Source organism: Aythya marila, assembly GCF_965140915.1.
Source record: "Aythya marila genome assembly, chromosome: 1".
Classification (NCBI taxonomy): domain Eukaryota; kingdom Metazoa; phylum Chordata; class Aves; order Anseriformes; family Anatidae; genus Aythya; species Aythya marila.
The window spans coordinates 134,426,198-134,450,282 of record NC_139042.1 but is presented as its reverse complement, the minus strand read 5'-3'; the positions used below and the strand labels follow the sequence as shown (position 1 = coordinate 134,450,282).

General features: G+C 41.9%; 1 protein-coding gene across 4 annotated transcripts in view; it reads right to left on the bottom strand.

Annotated features, from left to right (window-relative positions):
• PRR5 (proline rich 5) overlaps positions 1-24,085 on the bottom strand; it is an 87,402-nt gene that overhangs the window by 40,400 nt on the left and 22,917 nt on the right. For 2 of the 4 annotated variants that reach the window (XM_082763983.1, XM_082763985.1), the window contains 2 exons: positions 10,373-10,486; positions 926-1,006 (listed from right to left, as the gene is read on the bottom strand). In XM_082763983.1, the coding sequence (XP_082620109.1) occupies positions 926-1,006; positions 10,373-10,486 (195 nt within the window). Of the gene's footprint in view, positions 1-925; positions 1,007-10,372; positions 10,487-10,884; positions 10,904-11,397; positions 11,417-24,085 lie in introns of those variants that run through there. The other 2 variants (XM_082763984.1, XM_082763986.1) reach the window with 2 other exon arrangements.

Genomic DNA, 24,085 nt, shown 5'->3' with positions numbered 1-24,085 from the left:
AATAAGCTGTCTGTCTTTCATAAATGTGGTTTGTTTTCCATCGTCTATTCTTGAAAGCATTGGGACAAGTTTCTAAAAGGAGCTCTGTTACCTGGCCCCGTCAGTGACACAGGGTACAGTAAGTAATAATCAATACTACAACAAGTAATAGTAACCTGATATGTGGATTTACAGCACTTACATCTTGGTAAACTTGTCTTTGTAACTAAAACTCAAGTGACTCAAATGATACGATTTTCACCTTTATTTTTCTTTTAAAAAATTCTGTTATATACCTCACTGGTCTGTATTTAGTCTGTTGCAAACAGTATCAGTACAGCATGAGAAAGAAATAGAAACCTTAAACTGCATTACTCAGGACATTGTGCTAACAAGACAGCTTTATAACATCTAGAACATATTCAGTCTGCATGGAGAACCTAGACGTAAGGGACTACCAGACATGATGTCTTTCCTCGCCCTGTCATAATGAGTGCTGGGAAGCTTTACATCCTCCATGCATGCAAGGGAAGCAGCTCCGAGAGAGGCTTAGCACCAGTGTAAAGGAAAGCATAATTGTAGTGGGATAGAGCTGCATTACTACAGGTTCAGGACAGGGTCCAGTTTTTCATTTCTCTAGTTTCAACCCAGCACATCAAGAAAGATGCTGAAATAATCCACCCTCCCCATAATCCAATCACTCTTCTGTAGAAGAAGGAACCCATCTCTGATGGGTTACTGAGCAAGGTGTCGACACAGCAGCAACATCTATTCACCAAGCCACAACTGACTGTACTGGTTGAAATCACTACTGGGACTCCCCAAACTCCCACCTCCCCCACCCCCCCAGAAAATATATTGCTGTAGAAGGTTTCAAGTGCATGTGCTAGCAAACTGTACTGTGCATGCCAGCTAATAACACCTCCTGGAGAGCCAAATCTCTTACCTGACTCCTTCATTGAGGTTGTAAAGTTCATGGTCCGGGAGACCCTTACGCTGGAACACAGCAATTACTCCATTGTGGATACTGAAAGAGGACAGGAGGAGTCATTAGCACTAGATCACAGCTACTAGGAAGAAAATTAATTCCATTCTAACTGAAACCAGGACAAAGAGTATCAATTCCACAGTAAGGCAAATACATCTTTCCAGACACTGCAGAACATTTCTGAAAGGAACAGATGATTGCTGGTGCTCAGTCTCAGATGCCTTAAAGGAAATTGTTCTCTAGAAAATAGATGACATTGTCGAAAATAATTTTTTTAAAATATTTTTTCCAACTTCAAAAGTTATACCTCTAAAATCAGTAATTTCAGAAAATTTGGGTTCATGTATTTTAGGTAATTTAGTATAATTTTTAGTACATTAATATATTAAGTATATTTTTGTCTCTGTGAGCTCACTACAGAGACAATCAACACCTTCACTGCGAGATCTGTGATGATCTTTCTGGCATTTTTGGTATCTATTTGTCTGAGTTATGGTTTCCTGATTTCTTTATCAACAAATTAGCATTTGTCAAGTCTGGACACTACACCTGAACTTTAATCCACAAATAATATATCCCTTTACTAGAACAGGGTTACTGGAATCTCAAAAATGGTTAGTTCTTTGAAAAAATATAAAAGGCGGAAACACTAGACAATTATGAATTTCAAGGAACTTCATCACTCTCTTATTCATTATCAGAAATGAAGCAATAAATAGAAAAGGGCCATAATTTACAGCATTATTAGCTACAAAGACTGCTTCCTACTACCTTTTATTTCTCAAAAATGTATGATGTTGCTTCAGCTAAAGAAAAATCAAGGCTGCACTGAAAGAACAAAAGTCTAGAGTTTCTAAGGCAGACAGCCTTACGAAGCAATGTGCTAGGCACAGGCCAACCATCTGTCCTACAGAAATGCTCCCTTTTCATTTTCAGTGCTATTTGTAACTGTTCTGTAAGCAGATGTTGCTTAGTGGTGGGTGATTTCTCCTGCAATCAGCCACAACTGAAGACAGGACTGAGGGCAACAAAATCCTCTAGCTCAACAGAAAGTCACACACCCAACACCATCTATCCATGGGGTGGATGTCCACCAGCTTTACAAATTCTAAGATGTGAATAACAAAAACCTGCAAAGTGTTGTATGTTTTACAGGGCAATACACACGCTTGGAGGGAGGAGGTGTTTGCTAATCCCATGAATTTAAGAAAACCACACCACAAAGGGTTATTGAAACAAGTAAGTGCTTCAAGATGAAGCTCTAAAACTCTTGAAACACACATGACACGATTAGCATGATGACACATCAGCCTAAACTCAGTTTAGGTCTGAGGACAAAGGTAAATGCCAACAAAAGGTGAGACCAAACCTGTTCTAGCATTAGCAGAAGGGAGGTATAAGTCTCCTCCCCTTCTCCAACCCAATGCCATCTTTTACAACTTCTCAGCAGATTTCATCTTGGATTCCAAAGGAAAAGAAGACTCATGTAGCCTTTCTGTCTGTCAGCTAACTCTCTCTCTCCCTCACTCTTGGAGCAACTTGGCAATTTCTACCACATTTAATCATGGAGCTAAAGTCCTTAAACACTACAGTCTTCCAGGTTCCAGCTAGGGAAGAAGGACCGTCTTCTACTGACTCCACCAATAACATACTGAAGGGGAAGTTTAGCCTTTACTTGACAGGGAGGGACACAGATGCTTTACCTTCCTGATGCTAGCACAGAGGAAAGCAGCCTTGATCAACTCTGCTGCTCATAGTACTGCCACATGGTTTCTAAGACAACTGTTTTACTGAAATAACCATCATGCTCCCTGACAGTGATTTTAAGTTACTTCATTTCTGTCTGCTTCAGTTAGCCTATGTGTGAAATAAAGATGACAATCACTGAAGGTTTTTTTTTTTTTTAAGATATAGTTATGAAATGTGTAATAAAAGCAAGAAGTAGTAGTGTGATTATCAATAGCAATATTACATGCCGTCACTGTGGTTAATGGACAGTTTCTTCACATTTTCACTGCTTTTTATTCGTCCCTCACAATCCCATCGACCACAAAAGGAAAATACAGATATTGGGGTGTGGCTCTTCCTACTCAATTTTGCACCTGAGAAAAGGAGATAACACCTTCGAAAAACGTTCTCAGCTTCTGTTCAGTTCTGAGCTTACTCAGAAAAAAACACAGGGAGATATCTTCTCACTCTGCACAATCCATCTGCTTGTGCAGCTCTCATTCTGCATCCACCTCCCAGCCTGTACTCAGCAAGAGTGAGGAACAGCAGCAACCAGGGGTGCTCAGGAAGCATGTCTGGGGGCAACAAACTTGAATCTCACCCCTAGGATATCCAATGAAAAGATCTTCCCACAATCAAAAGCTACACTGTATGCACCCTCCATGAGCTTTGGTTTTACCCATGACTCTGCAACAGTATTTTTTTGAGCTTTGCAACTGTCCTTCCCCTGTTCATGCTGTGCTGGAGTCTGATGCGGTAGAGCAACAACCAGCTTCTGAGCTCTGGAAGGCAAAACAGGCCCAGATTTGCCTGGAGGTACCGCGATTTGGGGTTGGCCTGTCTTGTGAAGAAGAGCTAAAGGTGAGTTCTGTTCATAAGGTCTCTCCTTCCTGCTGGTAGGAAAGCTCAGTAGGCCTTCCAGATGGATTCAACAGCATCCTGCAAGTCCAAGAGATCACTGCAGCATCACAGCAAGGCTTGATATTTGCCTGCTTAGAGGGGGATGCGGAAGGTGCATGGGGATTGCAGGCACTCATGTTAAACCTTCTCGGGTCCACAATTAAGACAACCCCTTCCAATGCTTGCTGGGAGCAGAGGAGGGGGCTGGCAGGTAAAACTATGCTATTTGCCGACAGATTAGAACTGCAGACCCAACAACACTGAACAGCGAAGAGAAGCACTGCCAGAAAAGCTCATTTGCATCCATCTGTGGAAAAAACAAAATTAAAAGTGGCAGGTGAAGGATATGACCCACTGTGGAGAAATGCACAAGCAGATCAAAATAGGAACCTTTATCCTCTACTCTCTTTTGCTCTTTGACAAGGTGTTAAGCACTCTCCTGCACACGGTGGTCCTACTTTCCCTCATGTACTTGCATGCACAGACACACACTGATCGTCCAACCCAGCTTATTGTGGCTGGCTTAAAGAGCCACATTTCTTTTTGGTTATTTGAAAATTGGCAGCTAAATGTGTCTGGTATATAGTGAAGTGACTTAGGTATTTTAACATTATGAGTCATATGTGAAGTACGATTAACGTAGTGAATAAAACAAGCAGTCTTTATATGCTCTTCTGATTCGGAAATGAACTTTGCAATCTTCCCCACCACCCTTTTGCAGAGAAGAATGACTAAATCTTTCCTAAAACCCAGTGTGCTCTCTCACTTTCTCTCTGGCACTCCTTTCTAAACAAGGGGGAGGTTTTCTCTTTCCAGCTTAGCAGGTCCACTATTATTCCTCAAACAGATAACACAGAGCAGGATTTTTTAATTAGAACTACAGGGAACAGGCTGCAAGCATCTAAGTTATTGCCTGTGTAATAGAACTGCTCCTACTTAAAACATTCCAGTGGTGATCTTCTCATCTGCCTGGGACCTTCCTTGTAGTGACGGAAGGCTGCCTTGTCCACAAAACAAGTCTTGGCCCTGCTGCACTGACCAACTGCCCTTCCTTCCCACATCAGACAGTAGTGCTTTCATGCTAGGATGAATGTCCCAGCCTACAGGCAGTGTGGGCATGCCATTGTGATCTCAACACTTGCTTGGGAGGCAACAAAGAGGATTCAGAATAAAAGGTATGCTATCAGCAGTGTAAGTTGGTGTCAGTATAATAAAAAACTAGCTAAAATCCTCTTAGTAAGCTTAAGCTAATGAAAAGAAACAAAAACCCAAACAACCCTTGCTTAAATCAAAGTAATGCTATGGTCTTGTACCAAGAGACACATTTTCCACGTAAGTGCCAATGTACTCTCCTATTCCTGCAGCACCACACTTTCTCCTGTTTAAGGAAGTGACCAATTTCTAAAGGACCCCAATCAGTATCTTCTGGTGGAGAATGGGACTAGGAAGCTCTGTGCACCTGAGCAGTGCACATTTGAAACAAAATGCACCACTCACAGAATCATAAAGGTTGGAAAAGACCTCCAATGGCACTTCTTGAAAGCACAGAATCAATGCATATGCTAGCTCCTCAACTGGTATGTGTCCATGCGCTAAGACACATTGTGTGGGCACCTTTTCATACAAATGTATGGTATGGGCCATTCTTGGTCTAAAGACGATGGCTGGTATCCGCAAGAAGAAAACATTTTGAGAAACTAGCAGAGGAACAGGAGGAAGCCTGGGAGGAGGCACAGGCATGGGTATTCAGGGAAGAGAGATGAATACCCAAAGTAGGCTGAGTCAAGGACTAGAAATCCAGATCAGAAAACTGCTGAGACCAGTTTTAAGTAGAAAATGAAAGTTTTAAGTAGAAAATGGAAGGTGTAAATCCACAAAGCACAGAGTTTGACACTCACTGTTGACATTCCCAAGCAGCGTAATAATGTTATTAGCATGAGTGCCAAGATCAGGAGGGTGTGGTTTATTATTCTGATTTTTACCTGATAAAAAGCCATTGCCTGTATAACTCGACATCACCAATGCATACATTTCGCTTGAGTCACTCGCTGAGCACCAGACTCCATTTTGTGAATGAGAGGCTGGCTCCCTCCAGCCCTTAAATACCACCCTTGTTCTTCCAACGATGCTCCTAAGAAGGAAGAACTATAGTGATCAAAGCACTGTTTTCTGCAGGTCAGAAACGGTTTGTCTGCAGGGCTGAGGACCAACTGCAAAACTGGGCCCGACCAGGTTACAGTCCCCCCAGTTCAGGTGGTGCCAAAGCAGGTGGTGTGGCCCAAGCCAGCAGGTAGGTAATTTTTGCATTTTGCACTTGTGAACAGCAGGTACGTAATTTTTGTTCTCTAAAGCAGTCACTATGTTTGTATGCAAGCAGCATGTGTGAAAATACCGCTGCATTTTTTATTCAATGTTTGCAAATTCTCCTTTTTAAAATGCTCCAGGTGAAGTTGGTGAGACAAAAAAAACAACAATACTGCATGAACTCTCTAATAGAACTGGAGAGTTAAAGGGCAATGTTTTCGAAAGAAACTAAATAACACGGCTCATCTTCCTTTGGACAGCATCTGGAATAGCTAATTCACAGTAACTAACCTGATAAACCCCCTTGAGGACACCCTTGCTCCAGAATAAACACTCATTTTTCTGAATTAGCTTAATCCAACATGGGAAATCCTACTTTCAGAACAGCTTCAGTCCAACTGCACTTCCACAGGCTTTGTCCCTTTCAAAAATAAGATTGCAGCTGCTAGTTCACTTATGTTTTGGAAATTTCTACCCAAGGTAAAGCAATCTGCAAAGACTGATAGGCTGCAATTATGCACTAGATCATGTAATTGAAAATAAGCTGGTCTGCAAATTTTGTCTTCAAAAAGTTTTGGAGACATTAGTTCATTAACTTCACCAGCTATACACACTATTTTTAGTTATGAAGAAGTTGAAACAGGCAGGTGAAGGCACTTCCCTGAGGTGCTACCAATAGTTGGTATTTCTGCAGAGTGTAAGACTACAGATGTTTTGGCTTCCAATCATACCTGCCTTCAAACAAGTATAGATGTATCTGGAAGTCTACAGGGAGCAGTAATTCTCTCCCCACATACCACTTTCTCTTACTGTAATCAAGGCTGGGCATACTGCACAGCACGGTGGTGGCTTGGCCAAGTGGGAAGTCCCCTGTTCCCCTTCCCTACCCCACAGCTCGTCTCTGGCAGCCCCCTGTGCATACAGAGATGAAAAGGCTCCCAAGATTTCTCCATCTGAAGATTCACGAAAAAAGAAGCTTGTCCTCCTCACACAGGCAGGAATATTTCAAAATATTTCTAAATAAATGCTAAATATTGGAAGAAAGAAAATTTCCCAGTAGAAGCAGTAGATAAATGTGCTGGTCTGGATCTTTTTCTCTACTACAAAAGCCTCACTGTAATCTAAAAAATAACATTCACATTTAGTAAGGAAATGAAATATGTTTCCTGTGACTGTCAAAATACAGCAAATTATAGTGCATATTACAAGCCTGTAAAATTACCCCCAAACCATTAAACTCCTTCTGATTCTGCATGTCTCCGTGGCTTTAATGCTGGTCTCACTACTGTACCAGGCATCTCATCTTTGTGTTCTTCGCCTTTTCATCACTACCTCATACTCCTTCAAGGTTTCTGTTAATATTCCCTGTTTTCATGCAGCAAAGAGGACAGAAGTGCCTTTCACTAGAGACTTTCCCACAGCAGAGCTCAGGCAGCACCAGCACTGATTAGGCAGTCTGCACTAGCTCAGTCAGAATAAAAACCTCTCAATGGATTTTATTTTCCCTGAGAGGGGCCACCCCTGGGCAGCAAGCTCAGGATTACATGTTTCTCAGTCCAATTGGTTTAGTCAGCATTGAGCATTCATTTTTTGCCTGAAGCAGAAGGGGCTGGGTGAAAGGAACTGAAGTCAATGCTAGTGAAAAAAATCTAAGCTATTTTAATCCAATGCAAATTCTGTGAGCTGTAATGAAACTGTATTGTTCCACTATGTTGCTGAGGGTTGCTAGTTAACATGCAACCGGTGAGCTGCTTTACTGATCTTTTGGGGTTCATGGGAAAGCAAAATCGAAAGAAGCGGTGATATAAAGTCTCATTTGCATAGTAGTAAACAGCAGGTCAGCACCTACCTCCCTTTGATCTAGCAATGTCAAGAAGTTTTACAGCACTTTAGCTGGGAGGTGAAGGAAAAACATCAGGGAGAAAGAAACCATCCTCGCTAGCAATGAGCACTACATGCCCCCTGCAAACCCAGCCCGGTCATTAGGTTCCCTGGGTCTCTGAAAGCAATAGGCATCCTCTGCAGTGAACAGTCTCCAGTCAGATACTGCACTGCACAGAGCAGAGGTGGTGGAGGGGACGGCACCGGGCAGCCAGGTTGTGACAACACAACATCTGATTGCAGAAGAGGAGCTGCATCTGTCCTTGGCAGAGACAGCCCACATTGACATTGCAAATATGTGTGGAAGATCTTACCAGCATGGCTCCTCCAGCTTGCCCATGTTTCCATGCCTAGCCAACATCCTTGCTTCACCTCAAAGGGCTTACCTTCAGCACCATATCATCAGTCTCACATGGGGCAGGGCCTGCCAGGGGTTTGCACTCTCCCACTCCCTACACTAGTTTTGGAGTACTGGGTTGAAAGCCTCTTTCAAAAGCAGATACGTGCACGGCACACCCAGGCACAGCTGCTAACATTAAGCAAGAAACCGGCAGTATATTTAAATATAGCACAGCCAGGCTTGCTGAGAGGGAAGAGCTCTTCTGGTGTGTCTCAACTTCCTTGATCAGCAAGATCTCATGCTCAGTACTGCACAGAATCAAACAGCACAGGCAATTCATTCACATGGAAGGACAAATATTTCCACAAGCCAATACATGGCATGCTAGCTCTTTGTTGGGGCATTTTAATTTTACAGAGGAAAAAGCACCCTTTCACAAGCCAGTATTTTCAAACCCCACACGAGATTTCAGTGAGTCAGGGGCTCAGTCTGACAAACACCAGCCTTGTCCAGGCCAGGCCCTGTTACACATGCTATGCACGCAGGCAACACAGGGAAGGTACCATGGACAACTTCCTAACATGACTAATCCCGCATCATTTCAGCCATGACTTTCCTGAGGATAAACTCCAATTCCTCAGCCTGCAGAATATCTGAGCTACAGACCAAGGCAGGCTACTGCCTGGGTTTGTAGCTATCAGCGACACGACTGCTCACGGGCACCTGTTCCAGTAGCAGCTGCAATGTGGCAGCTCTTTGGCCATTTTGATGTGACAAATACAAGTCCAGCTCACTGACTGACTGCCACTTTTGTCCAGCGCTATGGCTGTCCTGCCCAAATTAGAGCTAACAAACTCTCGTTTTGCCCCGTCTCACTTAGTAAAACCCTTCATTTTGGATTTCTTTGCAAATACTGGTGAGAACAAGAACATTTCCCACTTCCAAGGAGGACTTCTTTCAGCTGGTTCCTCAGCCCCCCCCCCCCTCTGCTCCAACCTGCCTCCACAGCGTGCTTCCCACCAGACCTGGCAATGTTCGTCCCTGTCAGCACACCACCAGGAACGAGCTTTGAGGATCCTGTTCAGACACCTCGGTTTACACCAAACAGAAGCTTCCCTCCCTGCTGACTCCTGTGGGGCTAACAGAGCAAGCAAAGCCCTAGCTGGCATGAACCAAGGTGACCGAATCCTGCCCTAAGTATCACTGTCATCCAGACAGTGGGAGCATCTCTGGGACATTTAAATAGCACCATTTTCTGAGCAGAAATGTGGTCTCTTTCATGGCACGGTTTCACTGCTTATTGTGCTGCTTGTGGTAAGCAATTAATTCATACTACAGATATGCATACACAAATCAAGGGGTGAGAGGGAAGGAAGATGTGGTATTTTAATATTTTTTTTCCACAAAACTGAAATACCTTTAAAAATGTCTGTAGTTCTCTAATATTTTTCTTCCTATGATTCCTCCATGTAATTATAAAACATGAATGACACTTTCCATGCTGTGACCTAGAAAATGACATTTCATTTTCAAAATAGGCAAAAGAATATAATCCCTAAAGACTTACTCATCTTTAAGAGTGTCTTTGAAACGGTTTTAAGATGCTTTCTGAATTTCTATACTCATTCACAAGAAAAAGTTTGCTTTTTTTTTTTTAATCGAACAGTAATAAAATTCAAATGTATAAGCACAGCAAAAAAAACAGTCAAGGACTAGTCTTCCTGTCCAAAGTGCACGTGCTTACACACACACACAGCTTTTTGCATTCAAGTAAATAAATTGAGTACTTTTTTGTATCTGTATCAATAATCAGCAATATATATAGTTAGGTAGATAAAAATATATACAAATCTTAATTTTTATAAAAAAAAAAAAAGTCAAATAAACCAAATCCCCTTTGAATGAGGATATTGAGACAGATGCAAATACTTATTTGTAGCTGGATCCTTTGAAATGAGCCCTTGCCCGCCACAAGGAAGAGCAGGCTGAGCCATCTGCAGGCAGCACTGCTTGCTATCAGCCCTGAGAGAAAGGCTAACAGCAAGGCAACAAAAGCTACCCTTGCCTTTTCCTCAAGCACACATGCCACATAACATACCGAGCCAGGAGCCTTGGTGTGCTGTAATCCACCCCAGCTGGGAGCGAGCTGCACTGCCGTGCCTGCCAGCCAGAGGCTACCCGTACCGTCTCTGCAGCAGCAGTGCGGGAGTGCAGGGCAACTCAGGGGGGCAGGACACTGTGCAAGACCTTACCTGTTCCAGGTAGCGTTGGAGCAGGCTCGTCGCTGCTGGGTCCCCCGCTCATCCAAGGCTGCCTGCTCTCTCTTGCCCAGATCACTGAGGCTGGGCGAACTCATGAACTTCAACCTGCGAAGAGTCCTCATGGTCAAATGTGTGTTTGCGCGTGGCAGCTACAGATACACCATCCTGTTTACACACACACACACGCAGCTGGAGCAGCAGCAGCAGCAGCAATGCGAGCAGTTCCCTCCGTTTGCTGTTCAAAAAAGAAACTTAAAAAAAAAAAGAAGAGAGAACCAGTCTCTACAGAGCACACCTCTGCCAGCAAGAAAACAAACCTTTAATCAGATCAACTCTGACGTCATGAACTGTGGTTAATAATTTCTCCAGTCCTCTTAAAAAACAAAAGTCAAACTCCCAGCTGCAGCTCAGGCACTTTGAAGGGGCCCCTTCCAACCAGCAGCTGCTCAAAGTGCGAGGGCTGCCCCCACCCCATCCCTGTCCCCAGAGTCAGGGATCCTCACTTGGTGCCATGGGGTGCTCCACCTGCCCTAGGACCTGCGCTTCCCCTCGGGTGTCTCTGGGGGCTCTGCCAGCACTCCTCAGCCTCGCTCTCTCTCTGCACTCATGAATGGAAATGAAACTGGAGGGCAACAGACAAAAAAACAAAAACAAAACAAACAAACAACAGAAAAACAAAACAACAACAAAAACAAAACAAAACAAAACAAACAAACAAAAACACTAAATCAACAACCACCCAAGCGACCAATACTGACGCACTGAGACTTTATTGGAAAGTTTCATAACTGCCTGTGCCCTGCCACGTTACGACACTGCACACAGGCACTCTCGCTGCCTTGCTCATACACAGACATGCACATGCTCCTGTGCTCTGCTCAGGCACAGGCATACTGTTTCTACAAAAGCCCCAGGTGTCTTATCTTCAAAGGAAAATCTTTCTCTGACTGCTGCGCTGGAGCTGAAAGTTATGTTGCTACAAGCCCCTCGCCCATGCTAAGCTTGCTGTCACTCACCCCAGGTTCTGCTCTACATCCAGGAATGCCTTGCTCATCGGCTGTGAAGTAATATGACAGAACTGTGATCAATTTCCTTAAAAAACAAATGGCTTGCAACAGACCAAACCAGAGCACGAGAACCACTCTTCTACTTCTGTGGCATTTGTCTGCAAACAGTCTGGTGGTGAAAGCTGCGAGGGCTCCTCACAGAGTTACCTTGCAGAGAAGGGGGCTGGAATACAGCAGGACTTATTTCTTTTTCTGCTCACTTTCTATTTCCATCTGTGATAATCTGTCACCTAGATCCAGGCTGTACTTGGATTTGTTTGCATTCCAGTAGCATCTCAAAGCTTTCATTACTGGAGAACTGATTTTTTCACAGCAAGATCTGCCCTCTGTGCATCAGTTCTTGAAACATTTCAATAAAAACTGATTCTTCGCACTACTCGCCAAAGCTCAGCTATGCTATGCTTATCACATATAAATATTTACTTCCCTGATTTATATTTGGTATTAGGAGAAGCACTTGGGAAAAAACATCATGTTTACCTTGCACTAGTTATAGTAATAGTAGCATAATCCAAATGCTTGGCTTAGTGTTAATATCGAATGCACTTCCCAACCCAAAATCTGAACTATACAAATGCGTAACACAATAGAGGGTATACTCCAAAGCATTTCACTTTGGAAGGGAACTACAGTTCCAAATCTTATTTATGAACAAAAGCATTGCTATCCCTGGTCTCCTCCAGATGTTTAAATCCTTCAAAAAAGCAAACAACAATGCACTATGTACACAGCAACAAAAGGAAAACAAACACAACAATATATCACTGTACTCTACTGAATGAGATGGCTTCTATGGCATACAAACCAGCGACCAAAATAGATACAGCAGAACACTGCTTTGTTCAAACAGGATGAAGGGCACTCAATTTTTGTGGATAATACAGCCAGGGAGAGCAGGGGAGCACAACATAATCTAAGTTTTGCAGATAAATGTGCATCTATACTGCTACAGGAAACAACTTGTTAGATAAACCTGTGGCAATATAATTCCATCTAGTTTCATTTTCCACCCAGCTTGGTTGCTTTTCTGCTGCTCACTTGCTGTGAATTTGATAGGCCTTGCAAATGGTATTATACTGGATTAAACCTCTGGAATTGTTAACTCTTTGATTCTTTGGCAGCACCAGAGGCTTTATAAACTGCATCCTGATGATGCCAGTAGGCCAGCAGCTATGTAACAATGTTTCATCTGCTTTTTAAATTTTATTATCCCTCAAAATTCCTAACTTGCTAAAACATCCAAACCCAAGGAGCTGCTGTGTCAACCTTGGACATGAAAGACAATGCTGCAAACGCAGTACTTGCCTTTCCCATAAAACACTGAATACCGACAGAAAAAAAAATAAAAACGTATCTCTTTCCCTCTGTATGTTGAAATATTACACCTATAGAAGTCAGACTATTTTTATGCCTCCCCATCAATCTCCTTAACCAGTACTAGACACGGTGTCTACACAAGCACAAAGCACATGGGAGAAGCATCATTCGTGTTTCCTAAAAGATTTCTGATGGAGGTAACAGAGGGCAGGCTTTGTCTACACTTCCTACAATTCCACCTGATCAAATGTTGACTTACGATAAAAATCAATCAATCATTCTCAACATGGGTTACCTCCACCTGCAATTACAGAGCAATATTTCACATTTACATCGTGCTGTGCATTCACAGATATCCTCGACTTCACGGCATTCATTAATTCAGACTGAACAGCTCTGGGGTACAAAGGTAAAACGCATGTCCCACACTCCAGCATTCACAGCGAAGAAGAGAAAGGCGACATGACCTGCCTGGGCCACCTGGTGAGTGAGTGGCAGGGATGCGAAGAGAGCCCAGGACCTCAAGCCACCGTTCCAGCATGCTTCAGAGGGGACAATGCAGGGCCGGGACAGCCGGAGGGCAATGAAGAAGGCTGAGCTCCTCACCAGGTCTTGCAGTGCAGCTGCTCCTCCAAAGGCACTTCTGAAGAGAGTTGCCGCAATCCAGCACTGCTTCGAGACCAGGGAGCTAACTGGCAAGGGCTGCTCGCTATTGGCCACCAAGACGGGTAAGAGGGAAGGGCAGGCGGGGACCCTCCATGGGCTCAGTAGCAAACACTACAAGCTTCATAAACAGAACAACTGTGCTCAGCACATTTGCAGAGCCGAGACTGTAAAGTACTGTTACATTAACTCGTTTAACCCTACCATGCAGTATGCAGTGCTAACACTATTTTACTCTCAAGGAATCTGCAGCTCAAAGGTTAAGTGATTTAATCAAAGCCCTGCAACAATCTCAGTGTGGCAGGAAAATCCAGCCCTAGAGCCTGCTCCTTCCCTTCCCCTCCAACATCTCTCCTCATAAAAGCAGGCCTGTCTCTACTAGAAACTGCTCTTTCATCTCTGGGCCACACATCCCACAGGTGACTGCGTGGTAAGTCCCTCAGTCTCCACGTTGCCAGAGACGAAGGGGGAATCCTGTATACGGGTACAGCATTCTGCTCGCCTGGAGATGCCTGCTGCCTTGAAGCCTAAAACAATGCACAGGGACATGAATACATGCTGACAATCCAAGAGGTTTTACGCTATTATTACAAGGCAGTGCTAGCATACAGACCCAGGACCTTGGAGAATGCACAGCTTTTGAAATAATTGCCAGGAGTAACTCTGCAGCTACCTACTGGTATGCCTGTAACGCTTGCACCGTTCCCACTGGGAGCTGGGGTTTAAAGCCTGTGTTGCTGCCGCCTGCAAATATTAAAAAATAAAATAAAATCCAGACAGAGCTCCCCAAACACTCTCTTGCTTTCCAAAGAATGTGATGTGTCAAAAAAAAAAAGAAGAAAAAACCTACACTGTTTTTACTTAACATTATATTAACCTTCACAGTAAATTTTGCTGTCTTCTTACAAGTTTCTTATTGACTGTGAGAGGGGAAGGAAGCAAAAAGTAATGTTCATGAGCAGTAAAATGAGGATATTCACAATTATGTGAAATTCATAATAAAGCTGCCAGTGCTGTGACTACTGCAGGTCAACATGTCTCTGGCTGTACTCTTCTGCTACTGCAAGGACAGGTTAACACTGCAGTGGGAATGGTGTAAGTGTGGGGATGCAAACAGGAAGAGAATTTGCTAGGTCAGCTTTATCCACCATAGCCTTGGCATTTAAAAAAAATAATAATCAATAAATATAAATTTTAACTGGAGGGAAGAAAAAAAAAAAAAAAAAAAAGCTAATTCACTTTATCTCCCTTTTCTCATTAGGGGAAGACAGCAGAAATCCCTATGGAAATGCCAAACAGTGCATGCTCTCCAAGAGGCAAAGCGCACCTATGGCAGAAAGGAGTAAAAAGCCTCCCTAGCCAAATGCACTGTAGTTTCTCATAAAACACACCACAAAACTCAGGGCATGCCTCAACATATGCCAAGGATCAGGAATTAGTCTTCTGAAAAAAAAAAAACATACTTCTTAAAGGTGCAGCACATCCTGCTGCACTATCAGAGAGGGGGAGACTGAAGGAGAGAGGGAGATGTGACCACCAGGAAAAATGTGGAAAGAGTGGAGGGGGAAATGAAGTCGCAAACCTTATGACTCACCAATTCCTTTGCTACAATAGCCACATAAAGCTCTTTTATCATCAGAAAACAAAGGATAAAGAGAATAAAGAGAAACCACACAGGGTCTATTTGCACCCTTCCCCCTCCATCCCACTCACACTGCAACCTCTGGAGATACAGAAAATCTCAAGGACAATTTCCGCCTGCCATTTATTGAGGCTGGTTATAGGATAGCCTTGGTTTTGCTGGCCAATGTCTGCTGGACATTGCTCATCTGCTTACTGACTGTTTGATCCTCTCAGTGTCCCCACCTTGATCCCCTCCTGTTCTTGTGCTCCCTCTTCCTATTTTTATTTTATTTTTTGTCTTTCTTGGTTAGCTAACTCCTCAAGAGAAGGAATGGGAAAAGAAAAAGGAAACCAAAACACTGTGGTACTAAGACAGTGTTGCAAACCACTCTTAGCTGGCTCCAGGAGAACCAAGTCTTTGATAGGTCATGAATCTAGCAATACCTATACAGACCATGCACAAAGCATCCATGAAAACTCTGCCAGCAGAAGTTTTCAGTTTACAGAGCACAACGTAAGCAGTTCTTAAAATACAGTAAATAGCTAAATCTTTTATCCTTGTCCTTCAGGAGATAGAAAATAGGAGACAGTTAGGATGGGAATAGGCCCATTATACCTCCTTCCAAAAATATCAGGTTTTACATCAAAAAGCAATTCCCTCAGCTCATATTGTTCCTCATTACCTCCATACAGGCTCTGGGAATTAAAGATAGCACAGTGATCCAAATGAGCACAATGGTTACACTAGAGGAGGTGAGAATCAACGCTCTGGGTTACAGGACCTGTGCCAGTATTGCCTTCTATTCACAGCATCTCCAGGGAAGGAGATCGGCTTCCAAGAATCAGGCATGCCCCATGCCAGGTTTCACTGTTGCCCGCTCACCAAATTCACAACCATTGCAAACAGCTCAGTTTGCATATCATGCAAACTCCAAGGCAAGCACACAGCTTGGCTTTTAAATGAAGACAGGCCTATAACTGTGATTTAGAAACTGAGGTCCCAGAGTTCTGATCAATAAGCAAATCAAGTGTTTAAAATACTTTGTGCTTTTATTACAAGATCATGAGATAGTGAAAAATTAATCTTACAAAATAACTGAGCTCATAAAGCACATGACTTTTTTCTTCCTGAGCTCTACGTGAATTCTTTTCTAAATTGCCTATCTTGCATAATTTTTAATTTGATCCCAGAACACCATGACCTTGATGCAGCAGCTATAGTATCTCAGTGCTGTCTTGTACAGTTATATATGGTACAGTGCCTTCCAAATCTGTGAACCCTGGGAGATCAGAATTGTGTGCTGTGCAGCGCTACCCTTCTTAAAGCCAAACATTTTTGATTCAAGGTCTTCCGAAGGCTCTGATTGCCTTGGAAGGTCACCAAGATAAAGAACCCACTTGTAACTAGCTGAGTTTCTAATAAACTGCATTGGTGGCCAGCTGTTAGTTACAAGTGATATCCTGGCTTTACTATTAGTGTATGAGAATATAAGCATGCCTGGAAACATGAAGCATGCCTTGAGATTACTGCCACCCCCTGTGCATAAGTCAAGGAGGTCACTTCAGCACTGAGTAGTACAAGAGACAACTCTGCAAATTCAAGGGATCTTTGACTCTGGCGGTACTACCCTGCTGTTACTTGAATGGTCCTATAGCTCTTTGGAACAAATCTCATAGCCCTGTAAAAGTCACAAAAGCCTAGCCTTCAATACAAAGGGATTCTCTGAAAAAAATTATCTTTTTCCCTTAGCATCATGAGAATATATTTTCTTGAGTGGAAAAACTGCCAGAGAGGTTTTTTGAAATAATCCAAAACTGTAACATCTCACTGTGTAGTCGGACTCTGTACTGTTTAGCTTGGTGGAGCTTTCACAAGGAACTAAAAAATGGTGACCTTCTGACACCTTTTCATATACACATGCTGAAACTGTCCCTGCAGACTGAGATACTGGTCAATGGAAACAGAAAGCACACAAAAGACACCAATGATTTTACACTTGTACATTTAGCAGGCCCAGAACTACGAAATCCCTGTATATACCTTGTCATACTTTTCTCAGCATTTTCTGGGAAATCATTTACCTCAAAGGGCAGAGTGCTAGAAATTTTTAAAGTCTATGGCAAGGTCTGGCACAACTCCTTTCACTCTCACCCCAGCCCATTGGCCTACCTCAATCTTCAGTCAGGCACCAACATGACATCATCATTTGAGTTATCATCTGGAAGGAATGCCTTATTACCTAGGAGCTAAGGGAAATTCCATTACATTTCCTTCCACAAAACATTTTCTTTTCCCACAAGGTATCAACAACTAGATATGGAGTTTAGGTACTCCTCCCTACCTGGAGTCTGCATGAACATTGGCAACTTCAAGCTATATTGTGGGATGCAGTGAAGAACAGAGGTGTCATTCACAAGTTTTGTGCATGTTCAAAAGTTTTGTCATGTCTTTCTTGATTTCTGCTGCTCAAATTTTCTTACTCACCAGGTTTTCTTCGGTCATTTCAAAAGATACTTTCTCCAACCTCAGACTATAGAAACTTTTTCACAGCAGAGCAATTTAAGTTCTCTAAATATATGTATGAAAGACTAAAATTCCTGTTTTTTGCAGAAAACTGTTGGGAACCACAATGATTTTCAGCTTCAAGGCACTGGGACATGTGAGCCATCCAAGGTCTTTCAGACTTGCTGCTAGTACCAGCAGTTTGAAAGCCCACACATACTGAGCTTTCCACTCCTAAGCAGAAAGCTGGAAGGATTTATCTCAGGAATGGCTTACAGATGCCTTCCTGGACAGCTGGGATGCTGGTACAGAAAGCCCTGGGCCAGGTTCCTAGGATGCATGGCTCCTTTGTACAAAAAGCCCCACATCCTGGGCTTGTAGCCAGCATTTCCTTGCATCTCTTTCTTTGAAACATACTTCATTTTGGGAAACTGGAAAAAAGAATAAACTGAAGACCTCTAACAAATGGGGCTGTAGTCAATTCCATGTTCAAATCAGTGTCTCAGTTCCTTTTGATACTTTGGTCTTTGGAAACTAGCTGGCACCAAATGTCACCAAGCTGGTGTTTCCAAGGCAAGGCATGTCAGTCGCTGAGGGGGACAGTGAAGGAGGATAGACAGAACTATGCCTCACCAAGAAACCTTGGTCCTTGGTCCACTCTTACTCTTAAAAAACAACAAACACTTATGTTAGCCTTTTTTTTCTTTTTTTTTCTTTTTAACCCCTTCCCTGCTCTGAGTGCCCCAACTCAGTGGGCCCAGGTACAGAAGTACACACCTACAGCCTGTCACCCTGCACAGGGCAAACAGCACCACGAAATGGCAGCCAGGGCCCTGGCCACTGAGACCCTCATGGCAAGGCTGGAGGTGCAGCCTGCTGGGAGGTGGCCCATGGCCTCCTTACTGGAACAGCATCACCCCTTGCAAACATTTATAGTTGACTTAAGGCAACCTGTGCTTTGCTGTGCCCCTGGAAAGGGGTAGCAGGGCAAAAACAAGGGAGGTGAGATGGTGGCTGCGCTCACTGCTCCCTCAGGTCACCCTAGCTTTTGGTGGACAAAGAAATCTCAGACCCTTCTTTGTCTCAGACACTCCTTCATTTGTGCCTGGCCAGTGAATAAACTCACCTTTCCCTACACTTTGCTTTTGCTCTGTTCTCCACAGTTGAACCTGGAGGTAGAACAGCATGATGCTTTCAAGCACTGCTTTTCCTATTCCTCGTGCTAGGGGCCTGCTGTTTGCAGCGAGAGGCACTGGCCCCGATCCCCACCATGGCAATGGCCTTCAACCCGCCAGGGCAGCCCCAACACTGCATAGGCTCCTCCACTGCCTTTGCCAAAGCTTCCAGGAAAAGGGCTGCAGGAGCAGGCTCCCTTTCAGCAAGTCTTCACTTTTTGCCCTTCATCTGCTTTTTGCCACAACGCACATCTATAAAGATTTAGTCTCAACTGCAGTGCTTTGGTACTTGCCAACTACAGGCCACCAGAAAGAAGATAAAGGGAAGCAGCCTTTCCCACATACTTTTTTTTTTTTTTCCCCTTCTTCTTCTTCTTCTCTGAGACTGCAAAAGGTCAGTTTGGGATTTAATTTTGTCCTGTGTAATGTTTTGTCTTGCTTTGTATTTATTCCAAGTGAGTTCACCCATTTCTTCTGCAGAAACAAAATGTCATGAAACCAGTGAATTCTGTCTCTCCTAAAAGAGGCACTCCTTTCTAGAGAAAGTGAATTACCAATGAAGTGTACTGAAAGAAAAGAAAATGTAAAAATATATTATGTTGCTGCTGGGCAGGTGGAACTGTAATCAGAGCTGAGTGTAATTAGAAAACGTGTAAGGATGCAGTTTGGATACTGCTTCCTTGCACCAATTTTTAAGCAATCAGTTTAATTTGATTGATGATCACAGGGAAAAAAATGAACCAGAACTTTTTTTTTTTTTTTTCAAAAAAATATAAAATAATTGCTGTTTTCCTTTCTGCAATATTTGTCTATACAGCACTAGGTGCCAGCACAAAGATTTGGAGACTGGGAGAAGGGAGGACAGGAAAGGGAGAGTTGCATCACTTTATACATAAAATAAATATATGCCAATCTGTATTATCTCTCAGCTAATACTCTGTGTGTGAAGGACATACGTGTGTGTGAGTGTATATATATACATATATGTATATATAATACATATACATATACATAATAATATGTATATTATATATACATATATGTATATATATACACTCACACACACACGTATGATGTTAGCTTTATTAATGATCTGCTTTAGAGATTGGCTCCAACAAATTTTTGGATCCAGATTTGAAAACTCAGAGGGATGAGAGCATCCACAACTGAACTTTTGATTCAGACTGGCATAAAGATAAATAGTGTTTCAAATCCAGGTTTTTGGTTCATTGACTCCATTTTAGTTCCCTTGGTTTGTTAGTTCAAGAATTTAGTGTGTTGTTTGAAATGTAAATGTGTCTAAACTTATTTTGCTGTAATAATAGAGAAATTTTCTGAGTGCATTGCTACCTACCTATGCTTTCAAATAAAAATCTTCTGGGTTCAAGCATTTTAAAGAATATTTGGAAAGGCAAAATGCTTTCCAACATTACTGTAGGTGCTCAGCAATCTCTAAAAAAAAAAAAAAAGTTTAAGCTCTTTAATTTTTAGAGGCCGAATCCATAATGTTGTATAACTATTTTTCCCTGTGAGAAGACCTAAACTTTCATAACAATGAAGAAATGCATTCAAAATTACCAGCTACTTTATTAAGTCCTAGTTAAGAGGTTTAATGAAAATATGCCCAGGAGCCACTAGCATTTATCTGTGTACTTTTATTATTATTTTACCTAGAAATGCTATCTAGTCAAAGTCTAGTGTTGAAAAAGCTAGAAAAAAAGAAAACAATTAATCTTAAAACCAGAATGCAAATTCTAAAGAAATCCCCAAGAATAATAATTTTCAAGCTCACATCATTATTTATACCTGATTCATAACATTTGAAGGCCTTACTTTGGTAATCCTCATTATTTAACTTTTGGAAGATTATTCAAACCTCAGTGAGGCTCAATGAGGTCTTCCTTTGCTTAGCCCTATGGAAGTTGAGTTTCATTAGCATGAAGCTGAGGAAAAATGAAAAATGAAAGATACTTTTTTCATTCTTTTACTTAAATCAGCTACATAGGTGATATTGTTATTTCGGATACAATAAGCTAGGTAAATCAACAGATAATAGAATATTTATGCTTTTATCTACTTTTCTACTGTCTGTAATTTTACTGAGATGGTAAATAAAGAAAAGGAAGAAAACTGGGAATACCATTTTAAATCATTCCTTCCTCTTGATTTAATTGTTCACAAGAGCTGAGGAAAAGAGATAGGACACTAATGACTGCAGTGACAGCATCATAGTAACCTGGAGGTCAGAAGTGAAAAGTGAAATTAAGGTTGAGATAAAGGTCAGTCAGTCACTGCAGGTTGGTCTTCACATTTTTTTTTTTTTAATTAATTCAACACCAACTACCAGGAAATGAAGTAATGGACATTGGGATTGAGACATGCATGTGTCTGACAACCAAAGACATACAGGGAAACTTAGACCTCATTTTATAGTGCTGGGGAAAAAACAGGCACAACTATGCTACACTTCAACACATACTGTAAAGATATTTAAAGCTGCCTTGGTAGGACATGCTCTGGAAGTGTCTCTTCTTACTACTGACTGCAAAGAGAATGTAATGTGAATAGTTCAGTTACGGATACAGTATTCTCAGCCGTAAATTTATCAAACTAGAGGAGATTAATCTCATTCCCAGTCTCTTACCGCTCACTGATAATGAAACAAGTATAAATAATTTGGCATCCTACTAATGAATGTTTCACTTCCCTGAGTGCATGCTCTGACCCTAGATGAAGAGACCTTTGGGAGTTATCTTGTGTTTTCAGTCTCAGCTGGTATTTCAAACAGGGACATATTAAATTAGGAGTATTTCTAGGAGAATCTGCCATTGGACTGACCAAAGGCATCACAGGATTCAGAGAAAAGATTCAGAGAAAAGGGCCAAGGTAACAGCCTTCAACGGGACGTCCCAAACAGAAAGGACAACTGGATGTACTGGTAAAGAGCATCTTCTGGCTAGGGAATTGGCTGAGATTTTTAAGGAAGAATTGAGCTGAGACTAACACCCACTCCAGCAGTGGACAAGAATTGAAAAAATGAATGAAGATAATTGCCGGGTTCTCTTGTTTTTATTGGAGGAGAAGGAGAAAAAAGGGATCAAACAAAGAAATACAGTTTTGCTAGGAACTTCTCATAGTACTACTAATTATGAAAAGATTGCGTGCTTATTAGCTGTGACATAGGAAGCATTGCTAACCTCCTTCATCCTTCAAAATTTTCACCAGCTTCTTTCTCCTTGTGAGTACAGCAACCACATCAGTTTGCTGTTTCTGATTAGGCCCCTGTCATGCCAAGCCTGGGATATTTCCACTGACTCATATGGGACCCTACACATCCAGAAAGTTAAATGAATGCACTAACACTTACAAAGAAACTTGTAAAGTTTCTCTGAAATTTGAAACTTACCTGAAACTTTCAACATGTGTTTTCTATGGTCCCCATTACCACAGGACTGCAATCTTGACTAAGACATTTAAATTATATCACAGCACAATGAAAAAAAAAAATATATAACTGTGAAAATATGCACACCGTAGGAATATGAAATTTGAATACAGTGCTGCACTTGAAGCCACAAGTATCACTTAAAGTCTACTGTATCGCCAGCAAGTGAGAAGTTTTGGTTTTTGCAATGCAAAAAAATAAGTATTTATAAAATGTTAGCTTTGCAGCATGTATGCAGTGTTTCTCCATGAGATATTGGTATTTCTAGTCAGCCAACACTTTTGAGATGCTGGTGAGTTTTTCAAGCCTTAACTTCTACTACTGCCTCACATGTTGGGAATTCCAGTCAGCCTGTCCATCACAGTAAGGTTACAGATTACACAGTACTCCATAAACAGTTTACAGTGGAATAGTTTGCAAATGCTCTGCTTGGAACAGAAGGCATGTGCATGTCCAATTGTTTATTCTAAGATGCAATCATTTACAATAGCAAGAAGAAAAAGTTCACCAATGAACAAACCAAAAACAGAGTGTTTGCAGCAAACTTTTCAAAATATGTCCTGAAGCATTAAATCGGTGTTTACTTCTGCTTGCAATGGCTGAATCCTCCTAGCAGCAATATTTGGAGATGCTGCCAGCAGAACTCATAATTAATAACAAATTAGTTGGTAGATTACTAACTTAACAAACACCAGACATGGATATTTGTTTTAGAGAAAGCTGCAAAGTTCAGAAGCAGAAATTTTCTGGTCATGCTTGAAATAACGTGGACACAGGTATCAGGAATTTCCTGACCAAGTTATACCCAGATTCTTACCTCAGCTTTTCCACAGGAGTTGAGAGCAATACCCACACCCGTATTTTTCATCATCTGAGACCCATGATGGTACACACAGCTGTCAAGTACCATCTCTGCTACTCGTGCCACTAGCTCACTCCTCAGGGAATAGGTAAAAACACCCTAGAAATCCTTGCCAAAAGGTGCAGCAGAATGGAAAATTATTTCTCTCACTTTTAAACAATTGCATGCAGTTCAAAGATGAAGCCACATACTGCTGTGGGTCGCACTGCATATGGTGCAAGGCCCTAGTAGAGCTTCAGGATGTATCATGCCTACCTACCCACACAGCCTGGGATGAGACAAAATAACCACTGTGGCAAAATCCAGCTATCACTGTAATGAGGTAGCATGGAGTAGGTATTTCCATCATTTACATCTTGACAAAAATTTGGACGAAAGCATGCATTATCACCAAATAAATCAAAACAAAGGTTTTAAAGGCTGAACCCTTTAGAAAAGGCCTCTTCACTTAAATATCACAGAAGAAAAACTAAAGCCATAGCAGAGCTTAGCTCACGCAGCTTAGTGATAAAGTAATTCTTATAGAGAAAATAAATATCTGCATATGTTCAGAAAGAAAATTATTTTGTAGGAAGAAACTAGCAATTGTTTTCTAAGAAAATGTATAAATTACTTTGAAAAAATAAGAGCTACCATGTGTGATGATAATATCAAAAGAAAAACAGAACAAGGACAGATTAAGGACATCGACTTTTCCATCACATAAACACACATACACACAGCCCCATACACACTCTCCATTAATGACTCCCTTCGTCCATAAAAAACCTTGAATCTCAAATGCTAACTCAATTCTAGCACTGAATAGTAATGAACTTGAGATGGTTGTGCCCAAGCACCTCTGCAGAAATAGCTGCAGCTGTTTAAAATACTACTACCACTCAGCTGTTTGGTGCTGCTTCTCGCCTCAATATAGGTAATTTGATAATCCTTCATACGCTTCAGTGCACAGTCTGCCAGTGCAGCTTAATCTGCTTCTGCAGTGGTTTTCTGACTATGATCTTGGTGAACAGTATCTGAAACATCTCATTAAGCTTGAGGTCACCGTG